Source organism: Ixodes scapularis, unplaced genomic scaffold (assembly GCF_016920785.2).
Source record: "Ixodes scapularis isolate PalLabHiFi unplaced genomic scaffold, ASM1692078v2 PGA_scaffold2__306_contigs__length_199485367, whole genome shotgun sequence".
NCBI lineage: Eukaryota > Metazoa > Arthropoda > Arachnida > Ixodida > Ixodidae > Ixodes > Ixodes scapularis.
The window spans coordinates 68975379-68999415 of NW_024609857.1; the positions used below are offsets into that span (position 1 = coordinate 68975379).

A 24037-nucleotide genomic window follows, 5' to 3' on the forward strand; every position below is an offset into this window, starting at 1 on the left:
TTATTTACAAATTTAGGCGCAATCCCAAGCCAAGATTTACGATAACAGTGCGTTCGCTTCGGTGGTCCGTGTAGTGGTATTATACGCTGCTTTCTGCAACACCGCGTCATGACGAAGAGCTGGAACGGTCACGGTCTGTGCTGGGCTAGCGGTTGACAGAAACCCGCATCGCCCGCATCGGCACCGAGTGCACTTGGGCTGTTGATGCTCGAGCCTTTCATACGCGGCTTGTCGCCAGCTGTTCCTGCTGCTCGACGGTGAGGAAGCGGCGAGTGTGACCTCTGAAGTAAATGTAAATCCTCGTTCATCCAGTTATCCAGTGTCAAAGTGTGGAAGATGTCCAACGTGTACTGAGGGTGGGAACTACGAGCGTTTTGCCTTGCTTTTATAACCGAAACCAGAGCAGCGAGATAATTGCCTTGCGTACTCCAAAATGACGCAAGCAATAAGTTTCAACAGGTCGATTACGTCACCGCGGATGTGGGCGAGACTGTGCACTGTTTAAACGCTTGCAGTATCCACGAGTGCTACCAGAAAAACGACGTCAACAGAGAAGGAGCTCGCGATTTTAGCATAATGCAGTGCCACGGGCTCGTGAATTTTCAATGTGGCTATATAAAAATATAAAAAAAAAAAAAACACGTCAGCGCCACATTAATGATTACGAATAACACCGGTCACAAACTCCCAAGCCTCACCGCTTCGCTCGACACCAACACGACATACGACAACAATCTGCATCAAAACGCCCCAAAAGTGAAGGCGTCTGCTCCCGGACGCGTACTACAACTAGCGGAAGTGAAGTGTTGGGCGGATGTCCTTCACAATAATATATATAAAAAATGCCTTGCGCAAGTATAATTTCCATTGATTATCGAATACGTACTGATAAAATCCCAATCATTTGTTTTTCTATCTGATTCAAGCGAGTCGGACTGCTCATAACACTGGTCGAGCATGAAAATAACAAAAATTTGAACTTTTTCATGGCTGGTTTAAGATTTATTGTTAGTACATCGTTGTTTTTCGCAAAGGACTAATTTTACAGATTTTGCCTCCATACTTTTTAAATGCAAACAGTTCTTACATACGGCTGTCCATTGTGCCGTGTTTTGTGTCTTCTTCTATAAATCGGTAACGATCAGCGACCAAAGAGCTCACCCGTACATGTCAAGCATATATACGCCGCGGGGAGAGTCCGTTGTTAGTAGGAAGTGTCGGGCGTAGTGTCGGTGTTGTGTTTGTGTATGTATCGCTGCTGTGTCCTACGTGGTGCTCGTGTTGTCTGTGATGTATGAGAGTAGCAGTCTACTCGTGATAGTTCCCAGCGTATTAACCGACTCCTGCTTTTTTTTCATTAGTTGCTAGAAATCGCACTAGGTGGCGCAAGTTACCGCCCGATTACAAGAGTTTGCTTGAGCTATTTATCCATGTAAGTTAATATTCGTTTTTTTTTTGTTTTTGTTTTTGTCTAGCGGTTTTGTCGTAGCTGCCGACGCCACCGACCGCCGACGATGCACGTAGGTACCTTTGCACGTAGCTACGTCCGCCGCTCGGAGACTGTTTACTGTGCATAAAAGACATCGAACGAGAACGAACGCGTCCTGTATGCTTTCAGTTCGGCTGAAAGGCGCGGCTGGCTGGGCTCGTCCCTCGCCTGTTTTCGGCTGCTGGCCGCCATGTTTCATAAGGAACACGTTGAACCGTGCTTCTCGGAAGGCAAACACGGTGTAGCGTGTTAACTTTACACAGCACCTCATGTGTAGACGAAAAACACAGATGGCTCCGTGTAAAACGAACACGTTTCGACGTGTCCGCTATGGGACAACGGTTTACACGTCTGGGCGTGTTATTTTTGCTAACAGTGTGCAACTCAAGGTGCATAGCATCTGTGGAATGTTTTGGAAATAAACCTTTCTGAAATAAATTAAAGCCCAATTTCGTTCTGAAAATTGCTATGTGGGTTGTTGCGTTTTCGCTGGGAGCGTTTTGCAGCTGCTATATAAGACCAGACGTGCGTGCAATGCTTCACGGAGATAGGGCGAACAATACATTACGTTCGTATTTTGGGGACAACCATAATTAGTTAGATCTAGCCAAGTTTTCTTTTTTATCTTTCCCATCAAATGGCAACATACAAATTTGAATATACGAATTTGAATGCAATGATGGAAGGGCACCAGGAGAAGACAAGCGGAAACAGGGTTTCATTTGTTTAAAAATTTAACCTTTTAACCTTTAAAAATCGCAGCTTTCAACCATATCTTGTGGTGGGCGATTCAGACGAGCCAAATGGACTGTTACTCCACATTGCACGAGAGTTTTACAATAACCTCACACGTTCCAATCTAATCTAGAATCAAGACCCTTGTTCGAACTTAACAACTGTTGCTTCTCGATGTTGCTCTCTGCAGGACGAGCAAGTGAAGAAGAGGGTAGGGCTTTTGGAAGGTCCGTCTTGAAAAGTACAAGTGCTTCGTCATGGCTGTATTCGTTGCTCAGTTTGAAGGGGGGGGGGGGGAGGCCAAAATTTGGGGGTTTTACGTGCCAAACCTACGACGGGCATCTGGCACGCCCCAGCAGAGGACTGAGGATTAATTTGGACCACCTGGGCCGGTTTGCTCATCTTGCGGCTGCGGACGCGGCCGCGGCCAGGAGGGATTTTTACGTCACGTGACCAGCTCCATGGGGACAAGGAAGTACCTAGCGTCCCTGCCTAATGGCGGAGAGATCCGCATCGCTTCAAGCACAAAAGCCTAATTTCGCTCGCAGAAACTGATTGGAGGGACATTCAACTGGAATCTAATTGACCGCCCCTTTATACTGTAGGAGCGGCAGGTAAAGTTACGGCCAGGGAGGGCAAATAGGAGCCAAAATAAAGAAAAAACCACACGAGATAAAAGCGGTAGCAGTATTTTTATATACCTCCGCCGGCGCCGCGCTTCGCGCCTGCTGTTGTGGTCGAGAGGTTGAAGCGCCGGTGCTTGTCGTCGCGGCGTGAAAATTCCGGGTTCAAATCGCGCTAGGACCTTCTTCTTTTTTTTTTTTGTGTGTGTATTTTGCGCGTGTCTCACTTTTGAACTGTGGTCCTTTTTTGGAAATCATCCACTTGCACTACTGCTCCTTACACGCGTTTACTGTTAGTCCCACCTGTTCAACCGAAACACCGGGAAGAAGAAAAAAAAAAGATGAACGCAAGTTAACGCGCTAATGCAATCATTTCGTAATGTTCATTAAAAGGAAACCAAGCTAACAGCATCAGTATGGCTTTCACGCAAGCGGAGCCGAAACAAGCATCCTTTCCCCAGCGTTTACAATTTTATCTGTTTTCAAATAACGCTCTTGCTACGATTCCTTTCAATAACAAGAGACGCCTATTTGGGACTAATAAAAACTGCAATTGTAGGAATTAAAAAACAAAATAAAACAAGCAAAAAAGAAAAACAAAAAAAAGACTAGCAGCTGTGGATACATTGATTGAGCGAAATCCTACAGGCAAGGCAGCAGGTCAAACGTCTGAGAAAGTAGTAGGACTGAACTAAAAGAGATCATACTTTTACTTGCATGGAATGAGATAAAAAGTATATTTATACCAGTGTGTCAAACCGAAAAAAATACGGGTTCGGTTACGGTTCAGGCTCAGGTAAATTTATTTTGTTCCGGTTCAGTTCCGGTTCGATTAATTCGATCCACGAACCGGTTCGCGAACCGGTTCGGGGCGCTGAACCGGTTCGCGAACCGGTTCGGAAATTATAAATGACAAATTGCAACCTCAAAATAAATTACAAATAAAACATCTGAAATCAGCACATACGAAACGGGATATATCGTAGTGTAAGGCTCAGGGATTTCTACCAGGAATGGTTTCTTTATGTGCACTCAAAGGTTACCTCACCGAGGGGTTTACACATTCGGACTTCATCTAAATCCGCGACCTCCTTGCAAACCCACTTACAAGTAGAACTCGCTAACTATCCCGCCACCTCGGCGTGTAAGCAATTGAAGGAACAGTAGGGAGAAAATACACTTTCTTTATTTGAACTAGCCTTCGGTAACTCAAATTAACCCCTTAAAGAAGTTTTCATTAAACAAGATACGGAATATGAAAAACACTTCACCGAACGCAACGCCAGAAGGACGTAATTGGATAAGCATTAAAATAGAAGAGTTCGCTGTCTCACAAATATGTTAGCTTCTAAGTACGATGCATTATTATCAAACTCCACAGCCTTTTCTTTTCTCATTCCGATGGAAGCAAGCTTCAAGAACTCGCGCGTTCTAGAAACGTGTTATGAAATGAGCACACAGCAGCATTTAGGATTTACGAGATTGTAGGAAAATGAAATCCCGTGACGCGAGATTTTTTTTTTTTTTTTTTTTTGCACAGCCTTTTAATTCTCTTTCTTCCGTGCAAGCCGCGACCAGCGCAATACTGGTTCCTATGTCAAGATTCATGGATGCAGCGTTTGTCAAGATTCATGGATGCAGCGTTTATTTTCCTAAGACTGAGTGGAGAAGAAAAATATGTAAGCGAGGTGTGTGTCAGTTGACGGCACTTCAAAAACAAATGGCATTGATAGCACATTCATTAGGGAGTTTTAGAATAGCGCACGCTAAAGCTTTGCGCACGCAAAGAATAGCGTCGTCGGCACTGCGCATGCTCCGAACGCAAACCAGGTATTGCGCTTTGCGTGCGCAATTTTAGCGTGCGCTATTTCTCGGAAATAGCGTGCGTACGCAAAGAGTCTTTGCGCTCCTCCAAGGAGGATTCGTGATGAGAAGTTGGCTAAAGCCAAGACGAGCAGAGGTAAAAAAATGGCGGCTTGCAGGATTATGTCGGCGACTGCTTTGGCGGCGTCGTGAGTGTGACGTCGGCCGCATCCTCGCGACTGCGATTTTCAATGCAGGATGACATTGTACTCGGTTTGGCAACGATCACCGGCAACTTGATGCTTGCGACGCGCGAACATTTCTCGGCTAAGGTGAGTACACGAGACCTCTCTTGCCGAGGCTAGAGCACTGTATAGCTCCTTCGGAGCAGAGTAGCGCAGGAGTAGCGGAATCTAGAACGCCGCCTCTCGGCGACTAGCGGCGAACGCCCGGAGGTTCCAACTGCGGTCAGAAATGCATGGAGAATGTGAGAAAATCGTCGTTTCTTCAGTTTTGTGGGGATGTGCGGAATGGAAATCATTTTTGACATAATAATGAAACATTTTAGAATAATATGCGATAAGTTTTGTGCCATGCAAGGACGTAACTTTTTTTTAAAAAATTGCCTGAGCGGCATCATGCAGCAGACGACACCGCGACGTCACACCATTCACGTGACCCGCTCCAGCCAACCCCAAAAGCCCATCTCCGCTGCGAGCAAAAATCGTCTGCTTCAAACGCCATTGCCTTGGAAATTGCCTTCTCAATATTTGCACACGCATCCGATATTATTAAAACTTTGATAAAGTGTTTAGCGCTTTACTAACTTCACGACAGGCTAGTTTTGAAAAATGTGAACTCGCCGTTAGTTTTTTAATCAGCCGTGTTGTGTCGATCTCCATGTATTCTCCCATAGGGCGGGCCGCCTCCTGGCACCCTGAGTACCACGTGACTCGCGCCGAGCCGCTCTGTCGGCCATGTTGTCGGCGAAACACGGGGTTCAAAGGATTGCGCTACTCTGCTCCGTAGGAGCTATATAGTGCTCTAGCCGAGGCGACGCAAGCGGACACGACCGGTCAACCGCTCGCGTCGCATTCTCATGTTTAAACAAATCTAAAATGCTACTCTGGACCAAAAAACTTGGTTTTTTCTATAGTTACAGCATTTCGTGTGTGAAATAAAAATTGTTACTGTATTTTGGTGGCGCCGCAAGCGCGAGATGCTTAGGCTTTTGCGTTGCGATGGAGAAACGCTATTCTAAAACTCTGTTGCGTCGCGTGCGCTAATACAAGCGCTAAATTTAGCGCTAGCGTGCGCTAAAATTGCGCACGTTATTCTAAAACTCCCTATTGTCAACAGCGCGTGACCGAACCGTTTTGACATGAGCCGGTAACCGTTATTTTTTTTCCGGTTCAGTTCCGGTTCGGGTTCATCGCGATAACAATATAACGGTTCGGGTTCGGGTTCAGTTCCGGAAAAAATACCGGTTCAGTTCCGGTTTTCGGTTCGGTTCGGTTCCGGTTCGACACCCTGATTTATACTCTTTACATTTTGTTGTGGCAATCGTTTTGTAATATTAACACATTACTTGTTGAATTTTAGTTAGACTAGCAGACGATCACGACCAAATGCAAAAATGAATCAGGCATCGACCATCGCAAACCCTCTCTCTAATACAAACACCTAAAATGACTTTGGATCAAGAAATGGAATTAATTATAATTAATTCCATTTGTTGATCCAAAGTCAGGTTAGGTGTTTGCATGAGAGAGAGGGTTTGCGATGGTCGATGCCTGATTCATTTTTGCATTTGGTCATGATTGTCTGCTATTCTACTAAAATTCAACAAGTAATGTGTTAATATTACAAAACGATTGTCACAACAAAATGTAAAGAGTATAGTAGTGTTGACGATTGGGCTAGTTGGTCATTCATATTAGCGGAAAACAAACAGCGCAAGGACAAAGACAGAGTAGAAGGCGGTAGACACACACAGCGCTGACTTACAACTGAGCTTTATTGGCACTGACAACCTGTATAAATACACAATTTGCCCTGCCCAAAAGCCAAGAAAAGAAACACAAGAGGAGGACTACACGTGTTCCTAGAGTCATCTGCAGGCGCCGTTGCTCTCCGATCTGAGTAGAAAAATACACTCCTTTTCCGTCAAGGCAAGTGACGGGGCACTAACACACTCAGAGCCCGATTGTCCAATGGCGCGGGCTTCTATAATCTCACGTGTCAGTTTATCTTTTTGTTTACTGATGACCGTGCATCGTTCAAAAAACGGAGTACATCCGCAATCGCGGCAATGCACCCCAAGGTGCCCCGACACAACCTGAGACACATTATATCGATGCTCTCTTAAACGCTCATTAAGACAACGTCCCGTCTGCCCTATGTATCTCCGGCCACAGGACAGGGGAATAGAGTAGACAACACCCGCAACGCATGTAACAAACTGGCTTTGGTGTTTCTTGGCGCACACCTGTCTCTCTATTACATGAGAGTTCACTCTTTTGCACATCATAGATAGCTTGTCTGGAGCCGAAAAGACCACGTGAACACCAGCTCGGCGTCCCACTTTTTTCAGATTATGGGATATTTTGTGTAGGTACGGTAGTACTGTGATGTTCCTGTTTTTCCTGTTAACTTGTTCAGCATTCTCAATCCGTCTTCTCTTTAGTAGAGTTTCTGCGACTGCCGTTAAGAGGCGCAACGGGTAGCCCGCGGCCGTGAGCCGCGGGCTACTATAAACATACTTTTTATCTCATTCCATGCAAGTAAAAGTATGATCTCTTTTAGTTCAGTTCTACTACTTTCTCAGACGTTTGACCTGCTACCTTGCCTGTAGGATTTCGCTCAATCAATGTATCCACAGCTGCTAGTCTTTTTTTGTTTTTTTTTTGCTTGGTTTATTTTATTTTTTTAAATTGCTACTACTGCAGTTTTTATTAGTCCCAAATAGGCGTCTCTTGTTATTGAAAGGAATCGTAGCAAGAGCGTTATTTGAAAACATATAAAATTGTAAACGCTGGGGAAAGGATGCTTGTTTCGGCTCCGCTTGTGTGAAAGCCATACTGATGCTGTTAGCTTGGTTTCCTTTTAATGAACATTACGAAATGATTGCATTAGCGCGTTAACTTGCGTTGATCTTTTTTTTTCTTCTTCCCGGTGTTTCGATTGAACAGGTGGGACTAACAGTAAAAGCGTGTAAGGCGCAGTAGTGCAAGTGGATGATTTCCAAAAAAGGACCACAGTTCAAAAGTAAGACACGCGCAAAATACACACACAAAAAAAAAAAAAAAGAAGAAGGTCCTAGCGCGATTTGAACCCGGAACTTTCACGCCGCGACGACAAGTACCGGCGCTTCAACCTCTCGATCACAACAGCAGGCGCGAGGCGCGGCGCCGGCGGAGGTATATAAAAATACTGCTACCGCTTTTATCTCGTGTGGTTTTTTCTTCATTTTGGCTCCTATTTGCCCTCCCTGGCCGTAACTTTACCTGCCGCTCCTACAGTATAAAGGGGCGGTCAATTAGATTCCAGTTGAAAGTCCCTCCAATCAGTTTCTGCGAGCGAAATTAGGCTTTTGTGCTTGAAGCGATGCGGATCTCTCCGCCATTAGGCAGGGACGCTAGGTACTTCCTTGTCCCCATGGAGCTGGTCACGTGACGTAAAAATCCCTCCTGGCCGCGGCCGCGTCCGCAGCCGCAAGATGAGCAAACCGGGTGTGTTCCCATGACAAGACGTTCGTACAGTGGAACAGATGACATAACCGAGATATGGCAGGCCTCGCGCGGTGACCTTTCTATGGGAACCGATTGAAGCCTTGTACCTGAATAGGATGTTTCTTTTTCTTTCATTTCCCCGAGCACTGAGTCACGGTCGCCGAATGCTTTTGCGAAACAAAGCAAATCCAGATGTCTCTCGTGTCATCAAGAGCCGGGGTGTTGTCAAGTCGTGTGGGCCGGCTGCTTTTTCAGGCTCTGCGTATCTCGACGCACATCTTCGGCTGCAGTAGCATTGCTGACCTCGCACAAGGACGCTCCGATCCAGCTGCGACTCCTGTCGCCAGCCCCAAAGGGCGAGTTTTTGCTGCCCCAAGGCGACTGCGGCGATGCAATGCGCGGCTCTATGCACCGTTTTATGCCTGGCATACGACAACGCTGCTGACGGGGAGAGTGTGTCTCATTTGTTTAATACCGGTGAAACCTTCCGATTAAACAACTATAAAGTTGTTTGCTGTAAACTTGGAAAACATCAAAGAGTCCTCTCCGTGAAGTTATTTTAAGCCAAATCTCTCTCTTCATACTCATAAAATTATCGTCGTATTAGTTAGATCGTTCTTTCATGAGCATAAAATAATATTTCTGATTTGAGCTTTCTGTTTTGCTCCCTCATCTCTTCAGGCTTTAGTTATTATTAAAACAGTTGTTCCGCAGCGTTTTCTTAAGCATATGTCACTGAGCTTCAGGAGTGACTGGACCTGGACGAGGTCACTGAATGGGCGGTGGCCTAGGCTACCTGCCGGTTCTACTAATTCTCGCATCTATACGGATTAAAATTTCGAATAATGGTATCTCATGAGTCCTAACTAATCTATAGCGTTGACTTTTTGTTATATATATATATATGTTCATTTATTTATTTTTTGCGAACGAAAAGGGGAGGAGAGTGTTTATAAAATTTATTGCATCAGAGTCGCAGTTAGTTTCGAATTCGCTTAACTGGGTAGACGACAGCCATTGTTAATTTAAGGCCCATGCAGATTGAGTCCGCCGAAACCAGTGGCCGGGATAGTATCATCGGTTAAGACGTCGCCCGAAGAGGCGAACTTTGCGGGTTCGATCCCCGCTTCTGCTCTTCCTTCTTCGTTCGCAACATTGTTACTGTTGCGCTGTTAATCTCACCTCACACCCCACATATATATATGGTGCAACCTGTTCCTATGGGAAGGAGTGGTTCTCTAAATACAGATATGGTAAAATTACTTTAAAAAAGTAAATAAATGACCTTACTCATTACTTTTCAGAAAACTGCAAAAATGTAAGAAATTATATTACAAATTACCGCAGGCTTAAAGTAATAAAGTCACATTACAATTACTTTGACATTACTTTTCAATACCTTAAGGCAGTAGTAATTCATGCTCATTTTATTTCCAGTATATGTACCCGGACTCGAATCTTGTCTGCACAGCAACAGCCTCATGCGCCTGAAAGTGGCAAGCTCATCACTTTTTTGATTTCATATTCCACCACTCGCACTGAAGTTTTCAAGAAGGGGAAACCTGTGCGACTTAGATTCACGAGATGCAGTGGATTATACCTAGGGTTCGGAGTTTTTGATTTAAACCGATAAAAACGATAAAAGTAAGCCGAATTCATTCTCTAAAACTCTGTTTTAACCGAGAATGGTCAGTTTTTTAGAGTTGCCTCGAGATGGGCCGGGGGAGGGTGGGGTAGGGGGGAGGTTCCGGGTCGAGAGGTCCAACGAGTCAAGAGATCCAATATTGGACCTCTTGACTCGTTTGATCTCTTGACTCGTTGGACCTCTGGACTCGCCATGCAATCGATTATTCGAAGGGGGGGGGGGGGGGGGGAGGGGTTTATCCATGGAAAAGAAAAATACGGGACAAAAAAGAAAGAGGAGGGAAAGGAAAAAAGCACGGGCTAAAGCGTGAAACACATGCGCGTCAAAACTGTCCGATCCGACGTGCGAACTGCCGGAACGACGTTCGGAGAAGAGGGTTTTCGACGCTCTCCGGTGCTACGAAAAACCTCGCCGCCGAATTTCGTTCCAGCAGTTGGCACGTCAGATCGGACAGTTTTGACGCGCATGTGTTTTGCACTTAAGTGTCTTCATGTCCACTTTGCATCGGCCTCCCTGACCTTGCCTCATGCGATGCTTTAAAAAGGTACGGAAACGAAATTCCAGTGCTCATTTTTTAGCTTTTATGTATTGCATGTTGCACCATATCCTCAAAGATACCAGTGTTTCGTTGAAAGGCACAGGAAAACTAATTTTGAAAGCTAATTAAACGATCTTTCAATGTGCACGAGGTAATCTAGCAACTTTGGGGAACTTCCTATGTAGTCATGACGTAGCAAGTTCCATCGGAGCAGCGCCGCTCTTTGGAATTCGAGATTTTCCTTCATAGCTTTCCTCAACTCACAAATCGCGCATTGTACAAAACCCTAGTTTGCGTACCCGGAGACAGCCATTCTCCCCCTAGAAGATTAGCCCTTCGCTCAACATTTTTACAAAAGTTGCTTTCCCCACTCTGTTCACCCCTAAGCTGACAGTGCTGTGGAAACTACGTGCTCCTTGGGCCAGCCTCACGCTCGTCACCCCACAGGTACTCCGAACGGCTCGGTTGTAACGCTGACAACGCCACCAACGGCGAATCTCATAACCACGCCAGCCTTGCTACGTCACGAATGCGGGGAATCTCTTTTTTTTTTTTTTTCTCTCTGTTTTTGCGTGCGCTGGATGTTCCATGACGCATCGCGCTCTCCGTTCGCATCTCTTCGAGTGCTTGCTCGAGTGCACCGTTTGGAACGAAAAATATAGCCAGTCGTTCAAAATGCAAACCGGCGATTATCATTTACGGTTATTATCCGTCATGCTTGACTCATTTTCGAACGAAATTGGAATATTTCATTGTTCGTTTCCGTAGCCCTTTAACTCGCAATGCAGGTCTGATGCGCATGCTGCGTTTGGTCTCGGAAAAATCTAAAATGGTGCAAAAGATTTTTTTTTTTTCACGGAATGTTTATTGCGCTTTAAAGGCATTATCGCAGAAGGGACAAAGAAATTCAGCGCCGTCCTTGTCATTTCATGTGTCTCTTTGCTGTTCGTGTATTTGTTTCCTTATATGCGCTGTAGATTATATAAGAAAAAAAAATAGTCACTTGAGACGGCGCAAGTACCAATGTAAGGGGATTACACTGATCATGTTACAAGGATATGCAAGCGGACCAAGCACTTTTTAACGCTGAACCGACCTTTACACTATGCCCCGTAACCACTACGAACACAAAAGACGATGAGGCCATCACCTCCTTTCCTGAACGCGAACTGGTACTAACAGAAAGGGCAAGAAAAGAAAAATCTCGGGGACACTCCAACTCGCGCCCACAAAGTGGGCAAACTTTCAACTTAAAGGGGCACTGAAGACATTTTTGAAAAAAGGTCGTTTTTTATCTTTATTTTTTCAAATGTGTTAGTTCCCAGATATACCAAGTCCTATATTACAAAACCGCTATTCATCTCTGGGCAATAGAAAAACATGTGGACTTTTTTCTCTCGCAGACTACATTGTGTGGACCAATAAAAGCCATACAATACGCGCAGATTCTGGATGATTTTATTATAACTTGTTTCGAAAAGAGTCGGATGACTACATATTCGGATAAGACTCCTCTTTTTCTTCGCGGGCGAAGCCATCGCTTGCAGCTCGCCGACAAGCGCCCTTCGTCGACCACTTCACTCGGAAAAAAATTCTTCCCAAAAAGGGCGTGCCGTGATCTTTGAACACACTTTCAACCAGGAAATAAGCTCCGCAGGATTGTTATTTCAGGTTTGTTAGGATGCTTAGAGCATCTAGATTGAGATGTCCCCACAAAACGACGCTCTCGGAATTGACTTCAGTGCCCCTTTAAAGGAGCCGTCGTTGTGGCGCGGGTCCGAACCAAAAGAAGGCTTATTTGTAAGATTCCCATGTTATCTTTTTCCACGAACACCGCTGAGCTTGAACCCCAGAAAAATACTATTCTTTCAGGAAGCTCTTTGTATAGACCAACCCATGTTTACAAACAAACCGGAGCGCCCGGAGCGCCCCTCGCGGTCGCCACCGGCGCCGCCCATGCGCGATGGGGGTGTGGGCAAGAAGCTCGCCGTCGCCATAAACAAACCATTGAAATGCGATGTTGTCGGCGTCGGTGTGAGCCCCCGCGCTCTTTTTGGCGTTGGAATTGTTGATTCTACGTCCTCCTAACGATGTCTGACTACTTGAGCGGCGTCAGCGAAATTATTGAGGTTCGTTACATCGCAAAACTTCGCGTGAATCATCTGACATAGGGCGATACATTCCGCGTGGACGCCGCAGAATTTACGCTAAAGCCTGATTCACATGATGAGATTTCGCTCGCAATTTTCAGTAGCGACGTCGCTCGGACTGCAAAAGCGTGAACCGTAGCTGAGATGTCGACGTCGATACTGAAAATCGCAAGCAGAATCTAACCAAGTGAATCAGGCATAACAAGTCGGTGATGGCCACTGGTAACAATGATCAACATCTCCTTGTATCTTCTGTTTACGTCCAGCCTGCTTACCAACCTTCAAACTTAAGTCTTTTGAGGCCTGCACTTACTTCTTATCGCAAGTGCCGTCCCACGTTTGGTCTACGGGCCGGTGTCCTCGAAAAAAGCAGACAACAAGCAGAAACGTTTGAAAGAGCAGACGACAGTTCGAACGATCAGGCGGCCGTTTGAACTTGAAGAAGCACTAAACGTAGTCCGCAGGTGGTCCGTACAACTTGACGGTTTTCCGACGTTCATTTTGGAACAAAACAAACAAATTTGATGACCAAAAGTATCCGGAATTCAACCCAAAATGCTTCCCGCCCAAGCAATCGTAGTCCGACGGCGTCTGGTTTTTCCTTTTCATGGCACATATCCACGTTCTCGGACAAACCGAGCGCATGAAAACTGACATTCAAATCTTTCTCGACACTTTTGGTACAGCCCCAGTCGCAGCATTTTGACGAGGAGGCAGGTTTTTGTCTGGTTCCTTTCAAAACAACGCTGGAATACACGTCTCACATGGGCACTTCCGCACACAGCCCCGGACCGGAAGTGCGTCCGACGCGCCACCACCGCGGCGTGACGTAACAGAGATGCGTTCGTGTATACTCCTCAGAACAAAGGGAGACAAAAAATTGCGGTGGCTTAGCTCGGCTATGCCAGGATATAGGTAGCGTGAGCATATGCGCACAAAATAAGAGGCGCTATCAAGCGAGTCCGGTGCAGCGTCAGACTTTGCTACTGCGCAACGGAGGTGGACAGCTGGGCACGCGGCGGCGCCAGGGCGTCTGCCGCGGCTATGACGTCTGGAATGTGCAGACCGGCAAGGCGTGCGTGGTGGCGGCGGAGCGCGCGGCGGCGGCGGCTCTGGCGCACCAGCTGTGCGCCGCGTGACGTCACTGCTCCTCGCGCATGCCGAGACCGGCGAGGCGCACGCGGTGGCGGCGTCTCCGGCGTGCCAGCTATGTACCATGTGACGTCACTGCTCCTCGCGCTTGCGCTGCACGGAGCAAAGCTCATTATGCGAGCCACACGAAACTGCTCAACCTTGGCCAGTGTAGCTCACGCTACAAAAGCATATTTGGGGGATTTCTGTCATGGTCAGAGTAAAACTCCAGCTAGCAGCATATAGTGCCGCGCGCGCAGCTGGCTAAGTAAAGGGCGGTTCATACAGACCCGGAATACGGAACCCGGGAGCCGGAACCCGTACTGACGTAATCACTTCCGGCTCCCGTTTACGGGAGTTGACGTCACGGTTTGATTTGAACGGCGCGCGACACGGGTCTCCGTATACGGGAACATGACGTCACGGCGGCTCCCCAGGCAACCAATCAGCGGCTGTCGTCAAGCCGGGTCGTCGCCCGGGCAGCCCGGGCATTCGGGCGCGCGGCGCGCTCCGTCTAGAGCGGCACCGGCGGCACTCGCTTTGTTTCGTGATGGCGTCGTCTCGCCAGGATCCCGGCTACGAAGCTCGAATTGCCTCAATTATGAACCTTTGTGTAGTGAGGTGCGTCGCAAATGCAAGAACTATCACCTGGCGTCGGCTGACTACTTCCGCGGCTGCGTGTGAGCAGTACCTACGGAGCGTGAAGAAAAAGAAGAAGCGAAAGGCCGTCCGCGAGCTCCTGAAGCCTCGAAAAATGCTCGACGAGTATGCCACCATCGTGAGACTACAGTCCTACAGTGTTGTGAGACAGATGTTCCAAGACCCCGACGGCCGGGAATTCTTTGAGTGCTTCCGAATGTCACGAGCAAGGTAGGGTGTGCTGCTTTTTATTTTGGATTATTTTCATGTTATATATCGAGTGGCGTTCCACATGGGCTCGCGCGTCGCTCGCAGGAATACTCACCTGGAGCGTGCGCTCCCGCAGTGAAAGCACGTTTTTATCATTTTTAACGCGGCAGGATCACGAGAGCAGCTTTCGTAACAGTCACATGCTTGTTAAATTTTACTGCGTCTGTGCTATAAAAAAATAGCAATGGCATGCACATGTACAGCTCGTACGACACACTCTTTTGGTAAACAAAATCTGGTCACGGTGTTGTGCTCTTTTGATTGCATGTATGAGGGAAGCTTGTTGTGCTTCCTTGTCCTTTGTGCTAGCTAGGATGTGTGCTTACAAGCTTTCTGCACGAAAGCTCGCGCTGCAGAACCCAGGGATCTTGGGTTCAATCCCCACCCCTGCCCGTTTCGATCTGGATGAGCATCGTACCAGCAGACCTTCGTGTTTCACTACTGCGTGACGGGTGTTAAAGACCCTAGGCTAGCGGTCGTACGATACTGCCTAAAAACTGGTCTACAGCGCGTACCAGTGTCGTTGACCTTTTTAACTTTTTAAGTGTCAGATGTAGCTTGCACGCACAATGGTTGCAGCTAGGCACGTAGCCAGGATTTTGTTTCGGGGGGGAGGAGATTTTGTGGGTCGCAGAGTGCCCAAGGCTGGTAAAAGATTGTGTATAAAAAAAAAAAAAAAAATGAAGAAATGAGTTGCTCCATTACAATTGTAGTGAACAAGCATGCCCTCAAAGCTGGAAGCTTGGCACATTTGCTTATTAATAACATCCCACTGCCTTTCCGGTCTCTTTGCAGCACCAGCCACTGCCTGCCTCTACAAACGGCCTTTCTAAACGCTACTGATATTTTCATTGAACATGCCGTTTCATCGGGTTGCAACCACCTCCCCTGTCTCCGAAACCGTGTCAATAAATTATTAAAAGCAGTATCGAGTTCTTTAACTTGTCCCGGTCCTTGTGGTCGCTACGATACCTGTCGTAGATCCAGGGGTACCGCTGAACTAGCTAACTAGTCTATAGGCTTTCTCGGGTACGTCAAACGCAGCGGCACTCTTCTTTGCAGCCTGAGCTGCTTTCCTGACGTCGGAGACGGGCGAGAAGTTCATCGCCGGAGCTTTTCCTGCAAGCAAGCACGGAGCGACTGAGGCATTCGCACGCGGAACAACGTGAACGCCGGTGGCAAGGAGGGCGGAGGAGGGAAGCGCGCCGCGCTGATTGGCCGCGGAGAAAATACGGAAACCTACGTCACGACCCGGGCAGGAGAAAGTTGAAAAAATTTCAACTCTTCAATCCGGGTGCCGGAAGCCGTATTTACGTCAATGCCCGTACGGAGGGAGCGCTGACGTCACTACGGGTTCCGGCGCCCGGGTTTGCAGTCCGGGTCTGTTTGAACCGGTCTTAAGCAGGGCGCTTGTGGCGTAACAGTTATCGTGCTTGGCTCCCACGCGAAAGGTTGAGGTTCGATGCCTGGCCGCCGATACACCTTTCTGTTGTTTCTGTAAAGTCGCGTTCTGGTAAATTCGAGAACCCTGTTGCTTATTCGAGGTTAGAACGTTCAAGGCGCCGAACCTCCTGCACCGATTGTTCCAGAAGCCCACACGACTACATAAGGGCTCCGCGTGGCAAGCCGGAGTCAGTCTCGCCCCAGCGTTCGACCCTGCTGTTTCACCGCCGTCGACGCCTGCGACGCTAGCCTTGTTCTATTTTCTTTGGGGCAAAAGTTCACCCCCGTTAGAGGTTTAGTTTCTCCATTTAATTCACGGCCTAATCATTTTTTAATTCGTGACAATATCGCTGTGGCGTGTTATGTATCTGGGCAAAGCCTCAATTTATAGAAAAATTAGAAAGATAATGCCGAAAAAAAAAAAAAACGAAAAGCAATTAATATCCTAGAATGCAGACACTTCTCTTCCCGAAGTCGTTTGTGGTTCACAAGTATATCTAATAATGCAGTGTAATGTAGACAGTGACCTAACACAAGCCCAGAATATGTTGCCAAACACTGCCCCAGCTTAATAATTAACGCTCAAAAACCTGAAAATTGTGACTAATCGTATATATCCAGTTGACATCAACAGTGATGTAAAACCCGTGTTTTCCAAAAGCACCCAAAATATTGAAACATTCAGTGATAATCACTAGCAGTCATTGATATCCATCGGAATCCTATAATCGACAAAAAAGACTGATAGACTATTTTCATAGGTTCCAGTAATTCATCGAAAGTAAGCTGAAGAATTTTCCATCCTGTAAATCTAAATGCGACAACCACTTACCGCTAAAATATTGTCACGAATGACAGGAGAGGATGTGGCAAATAACTGAAAAAATGAACAGAAGGGAATAATAACTGGTGACGCAGGCGTCGATATCGGCGTGGCAGCACAATCAAACGCGACCGAAAACTATACTCAATCTCACAAGTTGCGTCCAGCAGAAGCAAATTAAGGCACGGCCGCTAACGCGTGGCTTTTAAAAGTATCTTTTAGCGGGAGCACTAGTGCCCCAAGCATGAAATATAAATAAATAAAATCCCGTTTCCTTGTTTGCTTATGTTTTTAATTCAGGCTACCAGTAGGAAGTTTTAGTAGACCTTCCCGATAAGACGGTTAACGATACCCCATACTCCTCCGGCACCTTTCCGCGTGCATCGTTTGCTTATCGGGTACCGTTAGGGGGGCTATCAGACGGTCTACATAAGCTCTCCAATATTGCGCGATTGGTAGCGTTTTGCTTTAATATTATTTACCCCCCCCCCCCCCCCCACCACCCTCGGAATCGATCGCATAGCGAGTCAAAAGGTCCAAAGTCGAGAGATCCAACGTTGGATCTCCAGACTCGTTGGACCTCTTGACCCAATTAGGATCTCTTGACGCGTTGGACCTCTTGACTCGTTGGACCTCTTGACCCATATTGGATCTCTTGGCGCGCTGGACCTCTTGACTCGGCTGTCACGTGACTATTGGATCCCTTGACACGTTGGATCTCTTGACGCGTTGACCTCTTGGCCATAAGCGTAGAAGGGAGGGAAATCTTTACATGCGCATAAAGGTTTTAGCATTACAAATGGTTTATATATACAATGACAACTTGTACTGTGGAACCTACAAATCTTGTGAGCAGAAAAAATTCCCATTTATGATGACATAGTGCCTGAAACAATGACACAGGATGATGACATACTGACTGACATGATGACACAGTGACTGAAAGTCAAACAATAGTAGTGGTTATAATACATAAATCACTTTTCATCTATACTCGCACAATATGGTGTCACCCCGTCTTACAGGTAAAATATACCTGACAAATATTTTGGCTTTAAAATGTACATAAAATCTGAATTCACTGCATACTACTAATGAACGCCATCTCCTACATCCTGTGTTTCTCGCCCATGCCCTTAAACTAAGACGAGCGCTGCTTTGCTGATTTCTTTATCTCTTGAGCTTGTTTTTTTCCTACTCATCGTAATATGCTTACAGTGTTGTCGCATTCGCATGCTGAAGTAGTAGTGGAGCAACTGGGCAATCGTTTCTTCTTTGTGTTCAGCGCATGGAAACGTTATTGTGCCTGTGTCAAGAACACTGTCGATTGTGTCCCAGTAGACAGTCTTGTGGTTTTTGTTTTGCACGAAGAACTCTTCCGCTTTCTTCAGTAGCTGGAAAAGGTTCTTGTTGGGGTGTGTAAGGCCTCCTCTGTTCTTCAGGCTTGTCAGTGCTGCTTCAGTAGAAGTGTCCTTGTCGATGCTGAAAGCGGATCGGCATGCAGGGCAGCGTGTAGCTTTTTTTTTATTTTTACGCTCAAAAACCTAGTTATATAATATAGCATGCAATCCACAGCCTTGGTTTCATGAGCCTTTTCTGTCCAGACATCTTCGCATTCCCAGTCTTCGACAGAAATTAAACTGTCAAGCTCGGTCTCCACTTGGTCAACGAGATGAGGAGACTAGGTAGTAACTTGCGATCGGCCCTCGGGATTGCACGACGCCTCTGCTCCAGGCGAGCGTCATTCGATGGAGGTTTAAACAAGGACGCTCGCTCTGCGCAGTTCCGGTACCCCGAATTGCCGTTGGGGTCGGAGCACGTCTTTCCCATCCTTATCGCATAACTTCTTCTTCGGGTTAATGCTCATCTTCGTGCGCGATGGTGGCACCGGTGATTGACGCAGCACCAAAGCAAAACATGAGGCCAGCCACTGACCGGACACCACCACCACACCGCGAAAAAGGCGAGCCAGCTACGCCCCTGACTCCGTGGCCGCCGATGAGAGACCTCATACCCACAGTGCTTAGAGTGCCTTCATACACACGCGCGCTTTTGCTTGAGTGGTGACATCTCTGCCATATTTCCACCCAATCGTTCTTTTATGCATTTTGGAGCGCGCGCAATCTGCTGTCACTCAGCTCGAGCGCGTAGCTTTGGCTAATGCATAGACGCCCTTTTACCGCCCAAGTCACGCACCGAGTGCGCGAGAGAGTCACGCGCTGGCAGATTCAGGGCAACAATGGATGTCTTCACCCTGAGACAGACAGACATGTAGGCACCCTAACAGTGCTCACACCTCAGCGCCCTCCGCGGCGACACGGAACAACTGCACTTCGTTTCACCCTATGTTGTACCGCAGCGAAGGCTAGAAGCGCGAGCTTAAAGCGTTGGCAGCTGCTCTTAAGTCACGAGAGCTTGTGCCGCCGGGATGTGCCCCAGAGCAAGGAGCTCGCGCTTGTAGCCTTTCCTGCGGTACATCATAAGGTGAAACAGAGTATACTCCTTGTTCGAGGCTAGTTCCGAATACGATCTGGTCGCTCGCTCCCCACGAGAAGAGCGGCCAGAGTCACCACCTAAATGTATTTCTTCCACCGTGGTCTAGAGTCACTAAATAAAGCTACGCTTTCAGAGTACCGAAACTCCTGAACTAGGCGTCTGAAGCGCGTCAGGCGCCGCCATCTTGGGTTCACACACCGATGGAGGAGTGACTGTAGCTGAGCCAAGCCGAACTGTAGTCGTCGCCTGCGCCAGCTGCCGTAGCCGCAACTGTGCCAGCGAATCAAGGTCGCGTTGTTCGTATCTCGACGTAAGAAGGAAAAAGTGCATGCTGAGCGACGGACTTCAGCGTGCGCGCGCAGTAAACAGTAAAACAGCAGCAGGCAAAGGATCGCTGGACCCAAGATGGTGGCGTTAAAAAAAAAACGCGATGATGATTTTAGCGACTCGCGTGACTGCCGCCGTCCAATGATGCCGCAGCGAACCAGAATATTGCTGAATAGATCGACTGTATTGTCGGCAAAATGCCAATGAAAAGAAATGCGGTACTCTGAAAGCGTAGCTTATTTAGTGACTCTAGACGAGTCTAGATCTCGCCACAGCGGAACAAAAGCGCCGACAGCCGTCAACGTTTCGTTTTTATTTTGATGTTCATGTTCGCTTTCTCTTTCCTCGAGCAATATCACTCAGCAGCAAGAAAAGAAAACACACGCCCGCACACAAAGAATAGCTCTTTAGTATTTCGGCATACGCCTGCTCCGTTTCACTGCGATGGACGCCACCCTACGCGAGTCAATCCATAGTTTAAAGGCTATAGCTTGTCTCCTTACTTCGCGCTCTCCACGTCGCTCCGCCAAACCGGAAGGACACGTGACGCCCTCCGAGCTACGGATTGGCTCCGGTGGCTCGTAGCGTCTTTTGCAATCTATGATAACGTGAAACCAAAGTAGAGAAGTGTACGCTTTCTGAAAGTCAATTCGTGCTGCACATGGACGTCAAATATAGCGCTTTGTTGCATTATTCGTCAGCTGCCTTCGTGTCGTCGCTGACGTTTGTTTAATCAAAACGGAGCCACCGATGCCACCGTCACGAATATTTAATTGGCTTAGCGCCACCACCCGCAAGAAGGCGCGGGTCATAATTTATTGCGCCCAACCATTTCCAATGAACCGGTAATTTCCACATGAAATTACGGTTCTGTTCCGGTTCGGGTTCGATATCAAATGTTTGATTTGGGTTACAGTTTTTTTTCCGGTTCAGCTAAAAATAACGGTTTGTCTCCGGCTTTCAGTTCGGGTTCGGTTCGACACCCTGGTTAAAAGCTACATGCTGAAAGCGCAGGATTACATCAGCAGCTTTGTCGCGTCTCGCGGCGCCAGGAACAACACCTTGTCTGTCTATAACTATTTAGTTTTGGTAGCTTCACTCAGCTCGCGCCATTTTCATCCTTGAATGAGCATATGTCAGTGAGACAATCAAGCCGTCAGCCACCTCCAGCGCAATGATGCTGTTTCAATAGCCACTTACCATGCGCTAGTGAATTGCGCCATCAGCCCGTAGGTCCTAGATGATAACCGACTCAGCTCCCATAAGGTCCGAGCCCATTCCATTGCCACTCCTTTCCGGTAAGAGGTATGCAATTCAATTCCTATTCCATTTTTCCCAGTCTGCAGGCATTCCATCCCATTCCGTTCCGGGGACACGAAAAAGCGGAATGATTCCAGAATCCTTCCGATTCCGGAGTGGCAACTCCGCAACCCAGGATGTGATAGGATACGCCTCGCAAGTGGGCTCACTTTCGTCTTCTGTGCGTGGGAAAGGAGGCGCGAAGGCGGGGAGGAGGTTGGTGACGATTCCGACTAACCTCCGCCCTCGCACATGTCGGGGGGAGGCCGGGAGTAAACAAACATCGGCGTCGGCATGGGCGGTCGTGCTGTAGCGGCGACCACGAGTCTTTTGTTTATTCTAGCCGTGTTAAAATTTGCCGAGCTCACAAGGTCGAGACATTTTGCGCCCCTTAGGATTCCTCCGCCGTCTGATCGAGGCATTTTGAAGATTCCAAGATAAAGACGACGAAGAGCATCAAAAAGAAGGCGCTTGCATAGCCTCGCGATTGAAACGCCGGTCGCGCCGGTCACTACCAGTGTTGCGGAGTTGCCACTCCGAGTTGGAATGATTCCCGGAATCATTCCGCATTTTCACGACCTCGGAATGGAATGGGAGTGGATGGCGGCAACGTTCAGGGTAAAAAAAAGGGAATGGAATTAGGCGCCTCTTGCCCGGAATGGAATGGGAATGGAATGGGCACGGTTCTTCTTTTTTTTTTTTTACTGTTTACGGTCAGCTAAACCGAGCCAGTCAGCGAGTCAGTGGCTCAGAAATAAAATGAGCGGGAAACTGCTAGCCCGCGTGGAGCCCTAACAGACTTATACGCAAAAAAAAAAAAATGAAATACAAAACACAAGCGTCAAATCAAAGAGCAAAGGGGGAAAGGGGGGTAACGTGGCGCCTTTGACGGACGCGCAGGCGTCGGGCTTCACTGGCGTTGCACGAGAGCGAAACAAGAAACCAAGCACCAAGCAAAAGAAAAAAGAGCGGCAAAGAAAGAAACCGCCATGCACAACTCCTCAACGTACTTCTTGTCATGCTTCTTTTGTTGTTGTTGCGACGGTTTGTAGAATGCACGCGCGTGCACAGGCTGAGGTCTGGGAGCGAAAGCGATTCATAACTCGCAGAGCTCTGATAACTCGTTGACTCTGGCGCCGCCGAAAGATGATCAGGTATTGTTTTCTTATAGTTCGAGGAGCGTTGTTTAGCAGGCAGCCAACCCTGCTGCCTTCCACGTTCATTCGTGCACACTCCTTTGAAGTGCGAAATGTGGGTTTGCTGCGGCATTAAAACCAAAGCGAGATTCACTTCCCTCTTCTCCTCTTGCGCGTTACTCCGAGGCTTGTTTTTTTTATACTGCATTTGTAGTGTAAGTCCGTCTTTTACTTGGTCTTTGTTCCGATGCTTGTTTTCTGTGTTATATGTTTTAGTGGATTTGGGTTACAAGCAAGCTAGCGGATTCCCGCTCATTTCCTTTGACTTTAGCCTCTGCATACTTCGTTTCACCTTGCGATGGACTGCTGCGGACGCTGCGAGTCACCCTAGGTAATCCAGCACCGTGAGCGGCACTGCAGTGTCACGTGACACTTAGAAGGCACTGGATTGGTTTCGATGACTCTCGTGCTGTCTGTTGAGGTCCATCGTAAGGTGAACTAAACTATCGTCACCGCTCTTGATGTGACCAAACTGACTAGACCTGCAGAAAGACCGTCCCACGCCAGACGAGACACGACCGTTGCTGTGAGGGCAACTGAGAAGGAGAGCTGGGAGTTAGCTGCCACTGAGGTTCTGGCTTCCGCGCGTCTCGGCTGTCCGGTCTGCATTCGTGCTCCTTGGCCTGGACCCTGTCTGAGGCGGTGAGAAGTCAGTTGGACGGTGTTGTTGAGGAAACACGGGGAATGTCAATTCGGCCAGTGCGGTATTACCCCGTTTATTGTATCTTGTGTCAACCGACACCGAGATAGAAGAATGAATCAGTTGTTACCGTCTGCTGCCTGAAACCGCCACTCAATCAGCGCGAAGAGGAACATCACAATTCGTAAGAGAAGACAAGATAAATACAGATCGAGTCATGGCATCGTAGAATACATTTTTCTACATTAGTCGCAAAGAAAATAAACAAGCTACACGCTGAAAGTTGTGCAACGAAACTATACACGGTGCAGTCGGCGTATATCATCGAACTTTATTCGCCATCTTAAGAGGAAACACGAGAATGAGTATACGAAGGGTGGAAAAGGGCAGGCGAACCAGTCAAAAATTTAATTGAATATGATAAGAAATATCGAGATTCGTAAAGCAAGCGTGAACTTGTGTGTTTTAAGACAGGTTTCGTGACATGGTCTCTATTCAGTCCCTAGTGCTGCGCCGCAGAGTTTGCACTGTGTCAGAGGATCTGTTCTTGCCGCTGTGCATGCCCGTACGAAAATGTCAGATATGGCCCTGATATATTTTATATACGGCCATATATGATAATATAAGCAGTCAAATATGGACATATTCCACCATATTTGGGAGCAAATACGGCCATATTTCGCCATGTAAGTGGGCAAATACTGCCAGATGTGGCCATATAAATACGTAAATAGGGCCATATATCGCCATATACGCGTGCAAATATAGCCCCTGATAATGATATAAGGGCCCGTTTCGGTCGTGCAAGCAAAGTCATATGTACTCGCCAAGACACTAGTTGATTGATCTATATTGCACGAGTCTCATGTAATGGGTTAACTATTCTTAACATCCTTAAAGTGAAGTTATTCCAGGTATTTGGACCAATTAATCAATAGCGCATTTTGAAGATTGAAAGACAAATGAAATTTGGTTGTATGTTTGATGTGTGACAATATGACGAAGTGCGATCGGAAAGCAAGTTATTCAAATAATGGATTTTAGATTGCAGCTCTTAGG

General features: G+C 47.3%; 1 protein-coding gene across 1 annotated transcript in view; it reads right to left on the reverse strand.

The window, feature by feature from the left end:
* LOC120838684 (solute carrier family 41 member 3-like) overlaps positions 1-21110 on the reverse strand; it is a 37402-nt gene extending 16292 nt beyond the window's left edge. Inside the window, exon 1 of the mRNA XM_040208707.3 lies at positions 21044-21110. Within this exon, the coding sequence (XP_040064641.3) occupies positions 21044-21066 (23 nt within the window). The 5' untranslated portion in view covers positions 21067-21110. The remainder of the gene's footprint in view (positions 1-21043) is intronic.
* Positions 21111-24037: the final 2927 nt, after the last annotated feature.